This window comes from Hyla sarda, chromosome 11 (genome assembly GCF_029499605.1).
Source record: "Hyla sarda isolate aHylSar1 chromosome 11, aHylSar1.hap1, whole genome shotgun sequence".
NCBI lineage: Eukaryota > Metazoa > Chordata > Amphibia > Anura > Hylidae > Hyla > Hyla sarda.
The window spans coordinates 3,952,260-3,974,732 of NC_079199.1; the positions used below are offsets into that span (position 1 = coordinate 3,952,260).

General features: G+C 41.3%; 1 protein-coding gene across 6 annotated transcripts in view; it reads right to left on the minus strand.

The window, feature by feature from the left end:
- EML5 (EMAP like 5) overlaps window positions 1–22,473 on the minus strand; it is a 151,480-nt gene that overhangs the window by 69,288 nt on the left and 59,719 nt on the right. For 4 of the 6 annotated variants that reach the window (XM_056545623.1, XM_056545620.1, XM_056545619.1 and 1 more), the window contains exons 2-4: window positions 13,651–13,810; window positions 11,446–11,544; window positions 9,211–9,279 (exon numbers count right to left, since the gene is read on the minus strand). In XM_056545623.1, coding sequence (XP_056401598.1) covers window positions 9,211–9,279; window positions 11,446–11,478 — 102 coding nt within the window. In that variant the 5' untranslated portion in view covers window positions 11,479–11,544; window positions 13,651–13,810. The remainder of the gene's footprint in view (window positions 1–9,210; window positions 9,280–11,445; window positions 11,545–13,650; window positions 13,811–22,473) is intronic. The other 2 variants (XM_056545621.1, XM_056545622.1) reach the window with 1 other exon arrangement.

A 22,473-nucleotide genomic window follows, 5' to 3' on the forward strand; every position in this document is an offset into this window, starting at 1 on the left:
GGCTATGATCACATGTCATTATATTACTATTATATTATATCAGTGATGTCATACAGGAGGCGGGGCTGTGATCACCTTATATTACTACTATATATCAATGATGTCATACAGGGGGCGGGGCTGAGACCAGGAATATTGCTTCAGCTTTTAGCAATAACACTTCCGGGACAATCCATTGCCCCCTCCATCACACAGTTACGGGATTCCATATTTTTCTAATATGAGGCCAGACACCCCCCTTTTCTATTGATTCGATGCCGCAACCTCCTTCCAGCTTAATGAAAGATCTGGATTCTGAATCACGAAATCCATTACTAGAGAGTGCGGCGAGGAGTGGACGAGCGCGACCGTCACATAGAAATACAATTAAATCAAGGGGAGCGAAGTATCGAGGTCAAAACTAATAACAAATGAATAACATACATCAGTGTTTCCCAAGAAGGGTGCTTCCAGATGTGGCAAAACTTTAACTCCCAGCATGCCAACGGCTGTCAGGAAACACTGTAATGTAGCCTCTTGTACACTCCAGACTCTAGTGACTATAAACTGTAATATTATTACTCTCCAGACTCTAGTGACTATAACCAGTAATATTATTACTCTCCAGACTCTAGTGACTATAACCTGTAATATTATTACTCTACAGTCTCTAGTGACTATACCCAGTAATATTATTACTCTCCAGACTCTAGTGACTATAACCTGTAATATTATTACTCTACAGACTGTCATGATCATATAAAACTGTAATATTATTACTCTCCAGACTCTAGTGATTATATAACCTGTAATATTATTACTCTCCAGATTCTAGTGATTATATAACCTGTAATATTATTACTCTCCAGGCTCTAGTGATAATAACCAGTAATATTATTACTCTACAGACTCTCGTGATCATATAAAACTGTAATATTATTACTCTCCAGACTCTAGTGATTATATAACCTGTAAAATTATTACTCTCCAGACTCTAGTGATTATATAACCAGTAATATTATTACTCTCCAGACTCTAGTGATTAGAACCAGTAATATTATTACTCTCCAGACTCTAGTGATTATAACCAGTAATATTATTACTCTCCAGACTCTCGTGATCATATAAACCTGTAATATTATTACTCTCCAGACTCTAGTGACTATAACCAGTAATATAATTACTCTCCAGATTCTAGAGATTATAACCAGTAATATTGTTACTCTCCAGACTCTAGTGATTATAACCAGTAATATTATTACTCTCCAGACTCTAGTGACTTACTCTCCAGACTCTAGTGATTATAACCAGTAATACTATTACTCTCCAGACTCTAGTGACTTACTCTCCAGACTCTAGTGATTATAACCAGTAATATTATTACTCTCCAGACTCTAGTGACTATAACCAGTAATATTATTACTCTCCAGACTCTAGTGACTATAACCAGTAATATTATTACTCTCCAGACTCTAGTGACTATAACCTGTAATATTATTACTCTCCAGACTCTAGTGATCATATGAACCAGTAATATTATTACTCTCCAGACTCTAGTGATTATAACCAGTAATATTATTACTCTCCAGACTCTAGTGACTTACTCTCCAGACTCTAGTGATTATAACCAGTAATACTATTACTCTCCAGACTCTAGTGACTTACTCTCCAGACTCTAGTGATTATAACCAGTAATATTATTACTCTCCAGACTCTAGTGACTATAACCAGTAATATTATTACTCTCCAGACTCTAGTGACTATAACCAGTAATATTATTACTCTCCAGACTCTAGTGACTATAACCCGTAATATTATTACTCTCCAGACTCTAGTGACTATAACCAGTAATATTATTACTCTCCAGACTCTAGTGATTATAACCAGTAATATTATTACTCTCCAGACTCTAGTGACTATAACCAGTAATATTATTACTCTCCAGACTCTAGTGACTATAACCAGTAATATTATTACTCTCCAGACTCTAGTGATTAGAACCAGTAATATTATTACTCTCCAGACTCTAGAGACTATAACCAGTAATATTATTACTCTCCAGACTCTAGTGACTATAACCAGTAATATTATTACTCTCCAGACTCTAGTGACTATAACCAGTAATATTATTACTCTCCAGACTCTAGTGACTATAACCAGTAATATTATTACTCTCCAGACTCTAGTGATTATAACCAGTAATATTATTACTCTCCAGACTCTAGTGACTTACTCTCCAGACTCTAGTGATTATAACCAGTAATATTATTACTCTCCAGACTCTAGTGACTATAACCAGTAATATTATTACTCTCCAGACTTTAGTGATTAGAACCAGTAATATTATTACTCTCCAGACTCTAGTGACTATAACCAGTAATATAATTACTCTCCAGACTCTAGTGACTATAACCAGTAATATTATTACTCTCCAGACTCTAGTGACTATAACCTGTAATATTATTACTCTACAGTCTCTAGTGACTCTAACCAGTAATATTATTACTCTCCAGACTCTAGTGATTAGAACCAGTAATATTATTACTCTCCAGACTCTAGAGACTATAACCAGTAATATTATTACTCTCCAGACTCTAGTGACTATAACCAGTAATATTATTACTCTCCAGACTCTAGTGACTATAACCAGTAATATTATTACTCTCCAGACTCTAGTGACTATAACCAGTAATATTATTACTCTCCAGACTCTAGTGACTATAAGCAGTAATATTATTACTCTCCAGACTCTAGTGATTATAACCAGTAATATTATTACTCTCCAGACTCTAGTGACTTACTCTCCAGACTCTAGTGATTATAACCAGTAATATTATTACTCTCCAGACTCTAGTGACTATAACCAGTAATATTATTACTCTCCAGACTTTAGTGATTAGAACCAGTAATATTATTACTCTCCAGACTCTCGTGATCATATAAACCTGTAATATTATTACTCTCCAGACTCTAGTGACTATAACCAGTAATATAATTACTCTCCAGATTCTAGAGATTATAACCAGTAATATTGTTACTCTCCAGACTCTAGTGATTATAACCAGTAATATTATTACTCTCCAGACTCTAGTGACTTACTCTCCAGACTCTAGTGATTATAACCAGTAATACTATTACTCTCCAGACTCTAGTGACTTACTCTCCAGACTCTAGTGATTATAACCAGTAATATTATTACTCTCCAGACTCTAGTGACTATAACCAGTAATATTATTACTCTCCAGAGTCTAGTGACTATAACCAGTAATATTATTACTCTCCAGACTCTAGTGACTATAACCTGTAATATTATTACTCTCCAGACTCTAGTGATCATATGAACCAGTAATATTATTACTCTCCAGACTCTAGTGATTATAACCAGTAATATTATTACTCTCCAGACTCTAGTGACTTACTCTCCAGACTCTAGTGATTATAACCAGTAATACTATTACTCTCCAGACTCTAGTGACTTACTCTCCAGACTCTAGTGATTATAACCAGTAATATTATTACTCTCCAGACTCTAGTGACTATAACCAGTAATATTATTACTCTCCAGACTCTAGTGACTATAACCAGTAATATTATTACTCTCCAGACTCTAGTGACTATAACCCGTAATATTATTACTCTCCAGACTCTAGTGACTATAACCAGTAATATTATTACTCTCCAGACTCTAGTGATTATAACCAGTAATATTATTACTCTCCAGACTCTAGTGACTATAACCAGTAATATTATTACTCTCCAGACTCTAGTGACTATAACCAGTAATATTATTACTCTCCAGACTCTAGTGATTAGAACCAGTAATATTATTACTCTCCAGACTCTAGAGACTATAACCAGTAATATTATTACTCTCCAGACTCTAGTGACTATAACCAGTAATATTATTACTCTCCAGACTCTAGTGACTATAACCAGTAATATTATTACTCTCCAGACTCTAGTGACTATAACCAGTAATATTATTACTCTCCAGACTCTAGTGACTATAACCAGTAATATTATTACTCTCCAGACTCTAGTGATTAGAACCAGTAATATTATTACTCTCCAGACTCTAGAGACTATAACCAGTAATATTATTACTCTCCAGACTCTAGTGACTATAACCAGTAATATTATTACTCTCCAGACTCTAGTGACTATAACCAGTAATATTATTACTCTCCAGACTCTAGTGACTATAACCAGTAATATTATTACTCTCCAGACTCTAGTGATTATAACCAGTAATATTATTACTCTCCAGACTCTAGTGACTTACTCTCCAGACTCTAGTGATTATAACCAGTAATATTATTACTCTCCAGACTCTAGTGACTATAACCAGTAATATTATTACTCTCCAGACTTTAGTGATTAGAACCAGTAATATTATTACTCTCCAGACTCTAGTGACTATAACCAGTAATATAATTACTCTCCAGACTCTAGTGACTATAACCAGTAATATTATTACTCTCCAGACTCTAGTGACTATAACCTGTAATATTATTACTCTACAGTCTCTAGTGACTCTAACCAGTAATATTATTACTCTCCAGACTCTAGTGATTAGAACCAGTAATATTATTACTCTCCAGACTCTAGAGACTATAACCAGTAATATTATTACTCTCCAGACTCTAGTGACTATAACCAGTAATATTATTACTCTCCAGACTCTAGTGACTATAACAAGTAATATTATTACTCTCCAGACTCTAGTGACTATAACCAGTAATATTATTACTCTCCAGACTCTAGTGACTATAACCAGTAATATTATTACTCTCCAGACTCTAGTGATTATAACCAGTAATATTATTACTCTCCAGACTCTAGTGATTATAACCAGTAATATTATTACTCTCCAGACTCTAGTGACTATAACCAGTAATATTATTACTCTCCAGACTTTAGTGATTAGAACCAGTAATATTATTACTCTCCAGACTCTAGTGACTATAACCAGTAATATAATTACTCTCCAGACTCTAGTGACTATAACCAGTAATATTATTACTCTCCAGACTCTAGTGACTATAACCTGTAATATTATTACTCTACAGTCTCTAGTGACTCTAACCAGTAATATTATTACTCTCCAGACTCTAGTGATTAGAACCAGTAATATTATTACTCTCCAGACTCTAGTGACTCTAACCAGTAATATAATTACTCTCCAGACTCTAGTGACTATAACCAGTAATATTATTACTCTCCAGACTCTAGTGACTATAACCAGTAATATTATTACTCTCCAGACTCTAGTGATTATAACCAGTAATATAATTACTCGGCAGACTCTAGTGACTATAACCAGTAATATTATTACTCTCCAGACTCTAGTGACTATAACCAGTAATATTATTACTCTCCAGACTCTAGTGATTATAACCAGTAATATAATTACTCGGCAGACTCTAGTGACTATAACCAGTAATATTATTACTCTCCAGACTCTAGTGACTATAACCAGTAATATTATTACTCTCCAGACTCTAGTGATTATAACCAGTAATATAATTACTCTGCACAGGAATACAAACAAAGCTGCTCCTGTTTACTACTACAGTGAACATTTAGATGGAGGAACGTAAGGTTTCACTGCAGCAGACGCCTTGTTAATACAATGTCCCAGCGCACATCACGTCTCGCCGTTCGGTAATAGATAAGAGACGCTCCTGGTGACCTGGCGGGGCCGCGCAGCCTCAGTGTGAATTGAAACACTTATCTTTCCATAAATAATTCATCTGATTGGATAAATAATTCAGAGTAAACAGGGCAGTGAAATGTTACTTAAGTGGCGCGGTCTGCGGAGTACGAGTCCTCCTGCTTATCTGCATGGTATGGAGGAGATGTGGAGGCTGTGGGTCAGGACAGGTCATGGAGGTACAAGGCACAGTATATGCTGATTCTCATCGGGATGTGGGACAACAAATCCAAAACTTCTCTGCCGGAGACATCTGAGTTTTGGGGGTTCTATGTGGCCCCTGGGAGAAGATGATCACATGGGGCCTCATTGGTAACCACAACAGAATACAGAAGGGGAGGAATCTTTTGCTACACAAAAGATGGATCTAAAACAAATCAGTGAAGTATGGAGAGGCAGTATATTGTACAGTATATATAGAGAAGCAGTGTATTGTACAGTATATATATATATATATATATATATATATGTATATATAGAGAAGCAGAATATTGTACAGTATATATATATATATATATATATATATATATGTATATATATATGTATATATAGAGGGGCAGTGTATTGTACAGTATATATAGAGGGGCAGTGTATTGTACAGTACAGTATATGTATATATATATATATATATATACACATATATATATATAGAGAGAGAGAGAGAGAGAGAGAGAGAGAGATAGAGGAGCAGTGTATTGAACAGTATATATATATATATATATATATATATATATATATATATATAATATATATAGAGGAGCAGTGTATTGAACAGTATATATATATATAATATATATATATATATATATATATATATATATATATATATATATGAGCAGTGTATTGTACAGTATAGAGGCAGTATATTGTACAGTATAGAGGCAGTATATTGTACAGCATATATAGAGGGGCAGTATATTGTACAGTATAGAGGCAGTGTATTGTACAGTATAGAGGCAGTGTATTGTACAGTATAGATAGAGGCAGTGTATTGTACAGTATAGAGGCAGTATATTGTACAGTATATATAGAGGCAGTGTCTTGTACAGTATAGAGGCAGTATACTGTACAGTATAGAGGCAGTATACTGTACAGTATAGAGGCAGTGTATTGTACAGTATAGAGGCAGTATATTGTACAGTATAGAGGCAGTATATTGTACAGTATATATAGAGGCAGTGTCTTGTACAGTATAGGGGCAGTATACTGTACAGTATAGAGGCAGTGTATTGTACAGTATAGAGGCAGTATATTGTACAGTATAGAGGCAGTATATTGTACAGGTTAGAGGCAGTATATTGTACAGTATATATAGAGGCAGTATATTGTACAGGTTAGAGGCAGTATATTGTACAGGTTAGAGGCAGTATATTGTACAGTATATATAGAGGGGCAGTATATTGTACAGTATATATATATATATATATATATATAGAGAGAGAGAGAGAGAGAGAGAGAGAGAGAGAGAGAGAGAGAGGAGAAGTGTATTGTACAGTATAGAGGCAGTGTATTGTACAGTATATATAGAGGCAGTGTATTGTACAGTATAGAGGCAATGTATTGTACAGTATAGAGGTAGTGTCTTGTACAGTATAGAGGTAGTGTCTTGTACAGTATAGAGGCAGTATATTGTACAGTATATATATAGGCAGTGTATTGTACAGTATAGAGGCAGTGTATTGTACAGTATAGAGGTAGTGTCTTGTACAGTATAGAGGCAGTATATTGTACAGTATATATAGAGGGGCAGTATATTGTACAGGTTAGAGGCAGTATATTGTACAGTATATATAGAGGGGCAGTATATTGTACAGTATAGAGGCAGTATATTGTACAGTATATATAGAGGGGCAGTATATTGTACAGGTTAGAGGCAGTGTATTGTACAGTATATATATAGGCAGTGTATTGTACAGTATAGAGGCAGTGTATTGTACAGTATAGAGGTAGTGTCTTGTACAGTATAGAGGCAGTATATTGTACAGTATATATAGAGGGGCAGTATATTGTACAGGTTAGAGGCAGTATATTGTACAGTATATATAGAGGGGCAGTATATTGTACAGTATAGAGGCAGTAAATGGTACAGTATAGAGGCAGTATATTGTACAGTATAGAGGCAGTATATTGTACAGTATAGAGGTAGTGTCTTGTACAGTATAGAGGCAGTATATTGTACAGTATATATAGAGGGGCAGTATATTGTACCGGTTAGAGGCAGTATATTGTACAGTATATATAGAGGGGCAGTATATTGTACAGTATAGAGGCAGTATATGGTACAGTATAGAGGCAGTATATTGTACAGTATAGAGGCAGTATATTGTACAGTTTATATAGAGGGGCAGTACATTGTACAGTATAGAGGCAGTATATGGTACAGTATAGAGGCAGTATATGGTACAGTATAGAGGCAGTATATTGTACAGTATATATAGAGGGGCAGTATATTGTACAGGTTAGGGGCAGTATATTGTACAGTATAGAGGCAGTATATTGTACAGTATATATAGAGGGGCAGTATATTGTACAGGTTAGGGGCAGTATATTGTACAGTATATATAGAGGGGCAGTATATTGTACAGGTTAGAGGCAGTATATTGTACAGTATATATAGAGGGGCAGTATATTGTACAGTATAGAGGCAGTATATGGTACAGTATAGAGGCAGTATATTGTACAGTATAGAGGCAGTATATTGTACAGTATATATAGAGGGGCAGTATATTGTACAGGTTAGGGGCAGTATATTGTACAGTATAGAGGCAGTATATTGTACAGTATATATAGAGGGGCAGTATATTGTACAGGTTAGAGGCAGTATATTGTACAGTATATATAGAGGGGCAGTATATTGTACAGTATAGAGGCAGTATATGGTACAGTATAGAGGCAGTATATGGTACAGTATAGAGGCAGTATATTGTACAGTATATATAGAGGGGCAGTATATTGTACAGTATAGAGGCAGTATATGGTACAGTATAGAGGCAGTATATTGTACAGGTTAGAGGCAGTATATTGTACAGTATATATAGAGGGGCAGTATATTGTACAGTATAGAGGCAGTATATGGTACAGTATAGAGGCAGTATATGGTACAGTATAGAGGCAGTATATTGTACAGTATAGAGGCAGTATATTGTACAGTATATATAGAGGCAGTATATTGTACAGGTTAGGGGCAGTATATTGTACAGTATAGAGGCAGTATATTGTACAGTATATATAGAGGGGCAGTATATTGTACAGTATAGAGGCAGTATATTGTACAGTATATATAGAGGGGCAGTATATTGTACAGTATAGAGGCAGTATATGGTACAGTATAGAGGCAGTATATGGTACAGTATAGAGGCAGTATATTGTACAGGTTAGGGGCAGTATATTGTAGAGCAGATAGGTCTTCCTCTTACCACCTCCTGCCCACAATTGGTGAAGATGTTCTATAAGATACAAATAAATATATAATTCAGATGGTAACAGAAGGAATGAATAAGGAGGCGACACATCCAGACCTTTATGTGCTTCACTCCGCAGCTGACAAGCTTATTAGGTTGGTAGAGATCCCAAGAGATGTCAAAGATCTGAAAGAGAATTGGAGAGAGGAGATAAGAAGCTGCTGCTTAATGTGCAGGGGCCACAGCACAAACATGAAGCGGGGCCCTCACATCTACATATACAGGACAGCAACTCACAGTAGGCAGTAGTGGTCTCCAGCCCGTAGGGCATGCTGGGAGCTGTAGTTTTAGTATACATACTGTCAGGTTACTTTTACTTATCAGTAGAAATAACTCAATATTAAAGGGGTACTCTGCCTCTAGACATCTTATCCCTGATCGCGGGGGTCCGCCGCTGGGAACCTCCGCGATCTCTCCTGCAGCGCTGTGTCATCTGGTGCCCAATGACTGGTGATGCAGGGACCGGAGGATCGTGACGTCATCGGCCCGCCCCTCGTGAGGTCATGGCCCCGCCCCTCGTGACGTCATGGCCCCGCCCCGCTCCCTTAATACAACTCTCCCACAGACTTGCATTAAGGGGCAGGGTGTGACGTCACGAGGGGTAGGGCGATTACCTCACGAGGGGCGGGCCGATGACGTCACGATCCTCTGGTCCCTGCATTGCCAGTCATGAGGCACCAGATGACACAGGGCGCTGCAGGAGAGATCGCGGGGATTCCCAGCGGCGGTACCCCCGCGATCAGGGATAAGATGTCTAGAGGCGGAGTACCCCTTTAACCCCTTAAGGACTCAGACCATTTTGGCCTTAAAGACTCAGACAATTTAATTTTTACGTTTTCATTTTTTCCTAAAAATCATAACTCTTTTATATTTTCATCCACAGACTAGTATGAGGGCTTGTTTTTTGCGCGACCAGTTGTCCTTTGTAATGGCATCACTCATTATATCATAAAATGTATGGCGCAACCAAAAAACACTATTTTTGTGGGGAAATTAAAACGAAAAACGCAATTTTGCTAATTTTGGAAGGTTTTGTTTTCACGCCGTACAATTTATGGTAAAAATGATGTGTGTTCTTTATTCTGAGGGTCAATACGATTAAAATGATACCCATTATTACGTACTTTTCTATTATTGTTGCGCTTAAAAAAAATCACAAACTTTTTAACCAAATTAGTACGTTTATAATCCCTTTATTTTGATGACCTCTAACTTTTTTATTTTTCCGTATAAGCGGCGGTATGAGGGCTCATTTTTTGCGCCGTGATCTGTACTTTTTTTTGATACCACATTTGCATATAAATTACTTTTTACTTTTTTATTGGGGGAGGGGATTTTTCACTTTTTTTTACTTTTACTTTTACATTTTTTAAAAAATTTTTTTACACTTGAATAGGGGACTATTCATAGCAATACAATGATTGCTAATACTGATCTGTTCTATGTATAGGACATAGAACAGATCAGTGTTATCAGCTATCTTCTGCTCTGGTCTGCTCGATCACAGACCAGAGCAGGAGACGCCGGGAGCCGGACGGAGGAAGGAGAGGGGACCTCCGTGCGGCGTTATGAATGATTGGATCCCCGCAGCAGCGCTGTGGGCGATCCGATCATTCATTCAAATCGCGCACTGCCGCAGATGCCGGGATCTGTATTGATCCCGGCACCTGAGGGGTTAATGGCGGACGCCCGCGAGATCGCGGGCGTCGGCCATTGCCGGCGGGTCCCTGGCTGCGATCAGCAGCCAGGATCAGCCGCGCATGACACGGGCATCGCTCCGATGCCCGCGGTTATGCACAGGACGTAAATGTACGTCCTGGTGCGTTAAGTACCACCTCACTAGGACGTACATTTACGTCCTGCGTCCTTAAGGGGTTAAGGGTAATATTTGACTCACAGCTCCCTGTTATACATAATATGAACACCGGGCTTATAGCAGGCAAACAATATAGGAAAAGCCCACCGGGACTGTAACGTCGTGCCGAGACTCTGAAGCAACTGGGAAGGTTTCATCTCTTGGTGTCCATACTTATTTAGTGTTTTTTCTTTTAAGGACTTAAAAAGAAAATACCAAGAATGGACAAGATGAATAAAATAAAATGAACGGTCATTCGTAGTGGCGAGTTATTGTTCGCCGGCCATAAGAATCTGCTGTAAGCCAAGTGCCCACATTGTGTCTAGGGAGCTGTAGTGTGGCAAGAACTGTGATCGTAAAGATCTTTTCTATATTGTATCTTTAAGCCACAAAAATGCAGATTGGTGACACCTTAAGCTGATAATAAACTTCCTCACCCTGTCAGTGTGCCCGGGTGCCATAGAGAGCATCTTCCCTTTCCTCCAGTCCCATACACAGATCGTGTTCTTGGAGTCGAGGCCGACAGACACCAAACGCTGTACGGAGGAGAGGAGAACACAATGAGAAGACGTCACAGTCACATTCCCTACAGCATGAGGAGCTACACCTGTACCAAGAGGAGCAACACCTGTACCAAGAGGAGCAACACCTGTACCAAGAGGAGCTACACCTGTACCAAGAGGAGCGACACCTGTACCAAGAGGAGCAACACCTGTACCATAAGGAGCTACACCTGTACCAAGAGGAGCTACACCTGTACCAAGAGGAGCTACACTTGTACCAAGAGGAGCTACACCTGTACCAAGAGGAGCGACACCTGTACCAAGAGGAGCGACACCTGTACCAAGAGGAGCGACACCTGTACCAAGAGGAGCGACACCTGTACCAAGAGGAGCTACACCTGTATAAAGAGGAGCGACACCTGTACCAAGAGGAGCTACACCTGTACCAAGAGGAGCGAAACCTGTACCAAGAGGAGCTACACCTGTACCAAGAGGAGCTACACCTGTACCAAGAGGAGCGACACCTGTACCAAGAGGAGCGACACCTGTACCAAGAGGAGCTACACCTGTATAAAGAGGAGCGACACCTGTACCAAGAGGAGCTACACCTGTACCAAGAGGAGCGACACCTGTACCAAGAGGAGCAACACCTGTACCATAAGGAGCTACAACTGTACCGTGAGGAGCTACACCTGTACCAAGAGGAGCTACACTTGTACCAAGAGGAGCTACACCTGTACCAAGAGGAGCTACACCTGTACCAAGAGGAGCTACACCTGTACCAAGAGGAGCAACACCTGTACCATGAGGAGCAACACCTGTACCAAGAGGAGCTACACCTGTACCAAGAGGAGCTACACCTGTACCAAGAGGAGCTACACCTGTACCAAGAGGAGCTACACCTGTACCAAGAGGAGCGACACCTGTACCAAGAGGAGCGACACCTGTACCAAGAGGAGCGACACCTGTACCAAGAGGAGCGACACCTGTACCAAGAGGAGCTACACCTGTACCAAGAGGAGCTACACCTGTACCAAGAGGAGCAACACCTGTACCATGAGGAGCAACACCTGTACCAAGAGGAGCTACACCTGTACCAAGAGGAGCTACACCTGTACCAAGAGGAGCTACACCTGTACCAAGAGGTGCTACACCTGTACCAAGAGGAGCTACATCTGTACCAAGAGGAGCGACACCTGTACCAAGAGGAGCTACACCTGTACCAAGAGGAGCGACACCTGTACCAAGAGGAGCGACACCTGTACCATGAGGAGCGACACCTGTACCAAGAGGAGCTACATCTGTACCAAGAGGAGCTACAACTGTACCGTGAGGAGCTACACCTGTACCGAGAGGAGCTACACCTGTACCGAGAGGAGCTACACCTGTACCGAGAGGAGCTACACCTGTACCGAGAGGAGTTACACCTGTACCAAGAGGAGCTACACCTGTACCAAGAGGAGCTACACCTGTACCAAGAGGAGCTACACCTGTACAAAGAGGAGCTACATCTGTACCAAGAGGAGCTACACCTGTACCAAAAGGAGCTACATCTGTACCAAGAGGAGCTACACCTGTACCAAGAGGAGCTACACCTGTACCAAGAGGAGCTACACCTGTACCAAGAGGAGCTACACCTGTACCAAGAGGAGCTACACCTGTACCAAGAGGTGCTACACCTGTACCAAGAGGAGCTACACCTGTACCAAGAGGAGCGACACCTGTACCAAGAGGAGCGACACCTGTACCAAGAGGAGCTACACCTGTATAAAGAGGAGTGACACCTGTACCAAGAGGAGCTACACCTGTACCAAGAGGAGCGACACCTGTACCAAGAGGAGCAACACCTGTACCATAAGGAGCTACACCTGTACCAAGAGGAGCGACACCTGTACCATGAGGAGCGACACCTGTACCATGAGGAGCGACACCTGTACCAAGAGGAGCTACACCTGTACCAAGAGGAGCTACAACTGTACCAAGAGGAGCTACATCTGTACCATGAGGAGTGACACCTGTACCAAGAGGAGCTACACCTGTACCAAGAGGAGAACACTGGAATTGTATATTAATGATGTAGGGTGACTCCTCTCTATAATGTTTCCTATCCTCTATATTGTATCACACACGTGCACCCACCTGACCGTCCAGATCGAATGCCAGACAAGCAATCCCGTGAGTGTGAAAATCCTTCAGTATGGAGACGGTCTGCACCGCATACGAGTCCCAAATGCAGATATACGGCTCCTTCCCAACTTGCCCAGTAGCCACCAGCAGCCTCTCGGGGTGAAGAGCCAAACTAGAGGGGAGAAAATGCAACATTAATGGCTGAACCCAAAAAATTACTGACCAACAAAGAGGCGACTACCCCCGGACCCATAAGGTAACACACAGAGGATCAGATCACATCGCGCCGCCATCCATTATAATAAGGTAACACACAGCGGATCAGATCACATCGCGCCGCCATCCATTATAATAAGGTAACACACAGCGGATCAGATCACATCGCGCCACAATCCATTATAATAAGGTAACACACAGCGGATCAGATCACATCACACCGATGTCCATTATAATAAGGTAACACACAGCAGATCAGATCACATCGCGCCGCCATCCATTATAATAAGGTAACACACAGCGGATCAGATCACATCGAGCCACAATCCATTATAATAAGGTAACACACAGCGGATCAGATCACATCACACCGATGTCCATTATAATAAGGTAACACACAGCAGATCAGATCACATCGCGCCGCCATCCATTATAATAAGGTAACACACAGCGGATCAGATCACATCGAGCCACAATCCATTATAATAAGGTAACACACAGCGGATCAGATCACATCGCGCCACCATCCATTATAATAAGGTAACACACAGCGGATCAGATCACATCGCGTCGATGTCCATCATAATAAGGTAACACACAGCGGATCAGATCACATCGCGCCGATGTCCATCATAATAAGGTAACACACAGCGGATCAGATCACATCACACCGATGTCCATTATAATAAGGTAACACACAGCGGATCAGATCACATCGCGCCACCGTCCATTATAATAAGGTAAAACACAGCGGATCAGATCACATCGCGCCGCCATCCATTATAATAAGGTAACACACAGCGGATCAGATCACATCGCGCCACCGTCCATTATAATAAGGTAACACACAGTGGATCAGATCACATTGCACCGATGTCCGTTATAATAAGGTAACACACAGCGGATCAGATCACATCGCACCGCCGTCCATTATAATAAGGTAACACACAGCGGATCAGATCACATCGCACCGATGTCCATTATAATAAGGTAACACACAGCGGATCAGATCACATCGCGCCGATGTCCATTATAATAAGGTAACACACAGCGGATCAGATCACATCGCACCGATGTCCATTATAATAAGGTAACACAGAGGATCAGATCACATCGCGCCGCCATCCATTATAATAAGGTAACACACAGCGGATCAGATCACATCGCGCCGCCATCCATTATAATAAGGTAACAAACAGCGGATCAGATCACATCACACCGATGTCCATTATAATAAGGTAACACACAGCGGATCAGATCACATCACACCGATGTCCATTATAATAAGGTAACACACAGCGGATCAGATCACATCGCGCCGATGTCCATTATAATAAGGTAACACACAGCGGATCAGATCACATCGCGCTGATGTCCATTATAATTAGGTAACACACAGCGGATCAGATCACATCGCGCTCATGTCCATTATAATAAGGTAACACACAGCGGATCAGATCACATCGCACCGATGTCCATTATAATAAGGTAACACACAGCGGATCAGATCACATCGCGCCGCCATCCATTATAATAAGGTAACACACAGCGGATCAGATCACATCGCGCCACCGTCCATTATAATAAGGTAACACACAACAGATCAGATCACATCGCGCTGATGTCCATTATAATAAGGTAACACACAGCGGATCAGATCACATCGCACCAATGTCCATTATAATAAGGTAACACACAGCGGATCAGATCTCATCGCGCTGATGTCCATTATAATAAGGTAACACACAGCGGATCAGATCACATCACGCCGCCATCCATTATAGTAAGGTAACACACAGCAGATCAGATCACATCGCACCGCCGTCCATTATAATAAGGTAACACACAGCGGATCAGATCACATCGCGCTGATGTCCATTATAATAAGGTAACACACAGCGGATCAGATCACATCGCGCTGATGTCCATTATAATAAGGTAACACACAGCGGATCAGATCACATCGCACCAATGTCCATTATAATAAGGTAACACACAGCGGATCAGATCACATCGCGCCACCATCCATTATAATAAGGTAACACACAGCAGATCAGATCACATCGCGCTGATGTCCATTATAATAAGGTAACACACAGCGGATCAGATCACATCGCACCAATGTCCATTATAATAAGGTAACACACAGCGGATCAGATCACATCGCGCTGATGTCCATTATAATAAGGTAACACACAGCGGATCAGATCACATCGCGCCGCCATCCATTATAATAAGGTAACACACAGCAGATCAGATCACATCGCGCTGATGTCCATTATAATAAGGTAACACACAGCGGATCAGTTCACATCGCGCTGATGTCCATTATAATAAGGTAACACATAGCGGATCAGATCACATCGCGCTGATGTCCATTATAATAAGGTAACACACAGCGGATCAGATCACATCGCGCTGATGTCCATTATAATAAGGTAACACACAGCGGACCAGATCACATCGTGCCGATGTCCATTATAATAAGGTAACACACAGCGGATCAGATCACATCGCGCCGCCATCCATTATAATAAGGTAACACACAGCGGATCAGATCACATCGCACCGATGTCCATTATAATAAGGTAACACACAGCGGATCAGATCACATCGCGCCGCCATCCATTATAATAAGGTAACACACAGCGGATCAGATCACATCGCACCAATGTCCATTATAATAAGGTAAGACACAGCGGATCAGATCACATTGCGCCGATATCCATTATAATAAGGTAACACACAGCGGATCAGATCACATCGCGCCACCGTCCATTATAATAAGGTAACACACAGCGGATCAGATCACATCGCGCCACCATCCATTATAATAAGGTAACACACAGTGGATCAGATCACATCGCACCGATGTCCATTATAATAAGGTAACACACAGCGGATCAGATCACATTGCGCTGTTGTCCATTATAATAAGGTAACACACAGCGGATCAGATCACATCGCGCTGTTGTCCATTATAATAAGGTAACACACAGCGGATCAGAACACATCGCGCCACCATCCATTATAATAAGGTAACACACAGCGGATCAGATCACATCGCGCCGCCATCCATTATAATAAGGTAACACACAGCGGATCAGATCACATCGCGCCGCCATCCATTATAATAAGGTAACACACAGCGGATCAGATCACATCGCGCTGATGTCCATTATAATAAGGTAACACACAGCGGATCAGATCACATCGCGCTGATGTCCATTATAATAAGGTAACACACAGCGGATCAGATCACATCGCGCAAGTGTCCATTATAATAAGGTAACACACAGCGGATCAGATCACATCGCGCTGTTGTCCATTATAATAAGGTAACACACAGCGGATCAGATCACATCGCGCCGCCATCCATTATAATAAGGTAACACACAGCGGATCAGATCACATCGCGCCACCATCCATTATAATAAGGTAACACACAGCGGATCAGATCACATCGCACCAATGTCCATTATAATAAGGTAACACACAGCGGATCAGATCACATCGCGCTGATGTCCATTATAATAAGGTAACACACAGCGGATCAGATCACATCGCGCCACCATCCATTATAATAAGGTAACACACAGCGGATCAGATCACATCGCACCGATGTCCATTATAATAAGGTAACACACAGCGGATCAGATCACATCGCGCTGATGTCCATTATAATAAGGTAACACACAGCGGATCAGATCACATCGCACCAATGTCCATTATAATAAGGTAACACACAGCGGATCAGATCACATCGCACCGATGTCCATTATAATAAGGTAACACACAGCGGATCAGATCACATCGCGCTGATGTCCATTATAATAAGGTAACACACAGCGGATCAGATCACATCGCACCGATGTCCATTATAATAAGGTAACACACAGCGGATCAGATCACATCGCGCCACCATCCATTATAATAAGGTAACACACAGCGGATCAGATCACATCGCGCTGATGTCCATTATAATAAGGTACCACACAGCGGATCAGATCACATCGCGCTGATGTCCATTATAATAAGGTAACACACAGCGGATCAGATCACATCGCGCCACCATCCATTATAATAAGGTAACACACAGCGGATCAGATCACATCGCGCCACCATCCATTATAATAAGGTAACACACAGCGGATCAGATCACATCGCGCCGCCATCCATTATAATAAGGTAACACACAGCGGATCAGATCACATCGCACCGATGTCCATTATAATGAATAGTAATAATCTACAGCAGTGTTTCCAACCAGGGCACCTCCAGCTGTTGGAAAACTACAACTCCCAGCATGCCCGGACAGCCAAAGGCTGTCCGAGCATGCTGGGAATTGTAGTTTTCCAACAGCTGGAGGCACCCTGGTTGGGAAACACTAATCCACAGCGTGATGTCATCATAAGGGGCGGAGCATGAAGTTTACACCTATCAGGTAAGGGCCACACTGTTCGCACAGGGGCCCGGGAGCTTTATCCCTTGACCATAACATCCCCGGGCGCAGTCAGTGGAGTCACCGGTGGGGATAGGTTACCGTCCGGCATCTTCCCGCACTGCGGACTCCGTAAGAGGAGAACAATGGTTTACAGTCTGACACGATTTACATTAACAATGAGAACAAGGAGAGAACATTCACTACTGACGTCTGAACAATAACAGAGAAGAAGAAATCCAGAACAGAGGGCGGAGGAGTGCGCCATATAGGGAGAAGAGGAAGAGACGTGTCCAGAACATGCACCAGGACTGGAGGAGAACATATATTGTGCATATACTTCAGGACATACAGGGGACCCGGAGGACAACACCCAGCAGTCTAGAACATACACCTGAAGAACATAATATCCAGCGATGTACAACATACATGAAACCTGGAGAACATACTATCCAGTGATCTAGAACATACCCGAAACCTGGAGAACACAAAATACAGCATTCTAGAACACACATGATACCTGAAGAACATATGATCCAGCGATCTAGAACATACATGACACCTGAAGAACATATGATCCAGTGATCTAGAACATACATGACACCTGGAGAACACAACATACAACAGTCTAGAACATACATGACACCTGGAGAACACAACATCCGGCAGTCTAGAACATACATTACAACTGAAAAACATAATATCCAGTGATCTAGAACATACATGACACCTGGTGAACACATTATCCAGCAAGTCCATTTTTTTTATGACAGATGGAGAACACAATATCCAGCAGTCTAGAACATACATTACAAAGGAAGAACACAATACTCAGCAATCTAGAACATACCTGACACCTGGAGAACATAATATCCAGAACACACACGGTCCCCTTGAAGAACACACCATACAATAGTCTAAAACATACATGACACCAGTACAACATAATATCCAGCAGTCTATAACATACATGACAGCTGGATAACATAATATCCAGAAGTCTAGAACACACAATACCCGGAGAACATAATATCCAGAAGTCTAGAAAATACATGACACTTGGAGAACATAATATGCAGCAGTTTAGAACATACATGACACCCGGAGAACATAAAATCCAGAAGTCTAGAAAACACATGACACCCGAAGAACATAATATCCAGCTGTTTAGAACATACATGACACCTGCAGAACATAATATCCAGCAGTCTAGAACATACATGACACCTGGATAACATAATATCCAGAAGTCTAGCACACACAATACCCGGAGAATATAATATCCAGAAGTCTAGAAAATACATAACACCTGCAGAACAAAATATCCATAAGTCTAGAACATACATGACACCTCTGTATAACACAATACTCATAAGTCTAGAACATACATGACACCTGTATAACACAATATCCAGCAGTCTAGAACACACAAAACCCGGACAACATAATATCCAGAAGTCTAGAACATACATGACACCTTGATAACACAATATGCAGCAGTCTAGAACATACATGACACCTGGAGAACATAATATCCAGCAGTCTAGAACATACATGAGACCTGGAGAACATAATATACAGCAGTCTAGAACATAGATGACACCCGGAGAACATAATATCTGGCAGTCTAGAACATACGTGACACCTGGAGAACATAATATCCAGCAGTATGGAACATAAATGAACTGTAGAAGATGATAGATAGAGCAATCTAGAACGTACATCATAAATGACAAGCAGCGCAGGAGTATTTATTATTGTGAAGTTTTTTGAGTGTTGGTAATTGGTTAATTTATTTAGTGGTCGCAGGACATTTTCTGAAATGTAACTCTTCACATAAACCAAAGAGCTAAGTTAAAGGGGAACTCCACTGGAAAATATTGTTTTTTAAATCAACTGGTGCCAGAAAGTTAAACAGATTTGTAAATTACTTCTGTGAAAAAAAATCTTAATCCTTTCAGTACTTATGAGCTTCTAAAGTTAAGGTAGTTCTTTTTCTGTCTAAATCCTCTCTGATGACACGTGTCTCGGGAAACGCCCAGTTTAGAAGCAAATCCCCATAGCAAACCTCTTCTAAACGGGGCGTTTCCCGAGACAGGTGTCATCAGAGAGGATTTAGACAGAAAAAGAACAACCTTAACTTCAGAAGCTCATAAGTACTGAAAGGATTAAGATTTTTTAATAGAAGTAATTTACAAATCTTGAATTCGGGTAGAAAACAGACATGGTCGCACATCTACAATCTTGTGTAATGATCTGATCGCTTCTCAGCATAATAGCAAAAACTAACAACCTGTTGGTCTTTATGCTGAGAAGCAATCAGATCATTATACAAGATGGTAGATGTGCACCATGTCTGTTTTCTACCCGAATTCACAAATCTGTTTAACTTTCTGGAGCCAGTAGATATATATAAAAACGTTTTTTCCTGGAATACCCCTTTAATGATGGTCTGGACGCGTTATTTATAAAAAAAAAGTGTAAATCCAAAAATCGGACACATTGCATTATCTAGAACCTGTAACATCTGTGATGTCATTTTATAAACCAACTTATGACAAAATCCAGAATTACAGCTGCAATAACCACCAGGGAACATATAAGGGGTTCAGGGAGAACACAAAAAACAAAACGCTGCAGTAAAGTGAAGCAGAACCCGTGTGCAGAGCATCGCACCCAGATCCCACATCACATACGCAGCCAGTGACAGCGCCGCGAACCATGGTTATTGGCAGAGACCCTTCCCCAACCTGTCATCTCTGATCAGCGGCTGCCATGACAAGAATGTCTCCCGGTAAAATGTGCTCCCCCCCTCACACCGCCCCCTGCCAGGTCCTCCCAGTATAACCACCACTGCGGTCATCAAAAGGACATCAGTCAGTAAGGGACAAGCACTATGTGTCTGAACTGTGACCAACATGACCGCCGCAGACTTATATTCTCAGTGATGTCACCGCTGATCTCTAGTGATGGATAGGCTGTATTCTCAGTGATGTCACCGCTGATCTCTAGTGATGGATAGGCTGTATTCTCAGTGATGTCACCGCTGATCTCTAGTGATGGATAGGCTGTATTCTCAGTGATGTCACCGCTGATCTCTAGTGATGGATAGGCTGTATTCTCAGTGATGTCACCGCTGATCTCTAGTGATGGATAGGCTGTATTCTCAGTGATGTCACCGCTGATCTCTAGTGATGGATAGACTGTATTCTCAGTGATGTCACCGCTGATCTCTAGTGATGGATAGGCTGTATTCTCAGTGATGTCACCGCTGATCTCTAGTGATGGATAGGCTGTATTCTCAGTGATGTCACCGCTGATCTCTAGTGATGGATAGGCTGTATCCTCAGTGATGTCACCGCTGATCTCTAGTGATGGATAGGCTGTATTCTCAGTGATGTCACTGCTGATCTCTAGTGATGGATAGGCTGTATTCTCAGTGATGTCACCGCTGATCTCTAGTGATGGATAGGCTGTATTCTCAGTGATGTCACCGCTGATCTCTAGTGATGGATAGGCTGTATTCTCAGTGATGTCACCGCTGATCTCTAGTGATGGATAGGCTGTATTCTCAGTGATGTCACCGCTGATCTCTAGTGATGGATAGGATGTATTCTCAGTGATGTCACCGCTGATCTCTAGTGATGGATAGGTTGTATTCTCAGTGATGTCACCGCTGATCTCTAGTGATGGATAGGCTGTATTCTCAGTGATGTCACTGCTGATCTCTAGTGATGGATAGGATGTATTCTCAGTGATGTCACCGCTGATCTCTAGTGATGGATAGGATGTATTCTCAGTGATGTCACCGCTGATCTCTAGTGATGGATAGGCTGTATTCTCAGTGATGTCACCGCTGATCTCTAGTGATAGATAGGATGTATTCTCAGTGATGTCACTGCTGATCTCTAGTGAATGGATAGGCTGTATTCTCAGTGATGTCACCGCTGATCTCTAGTGAATGGATAGACTGTATTCTCAGTGATGTCACCGCTGATCTCTAGTGATGGATAGGCTGTATTCTCAGTGATGTCACCGCTGATATCTAGTGATGGATAGGATGTATTCTCAGTGATGTCACAGCTGATCTCTAGTGATGGATAGGCTGTATTCTCAGTGATGTCACCGCTGATCTCTAGTGATGGATAGGCTGTATTCTCAGTGATGTCACCGCTGAT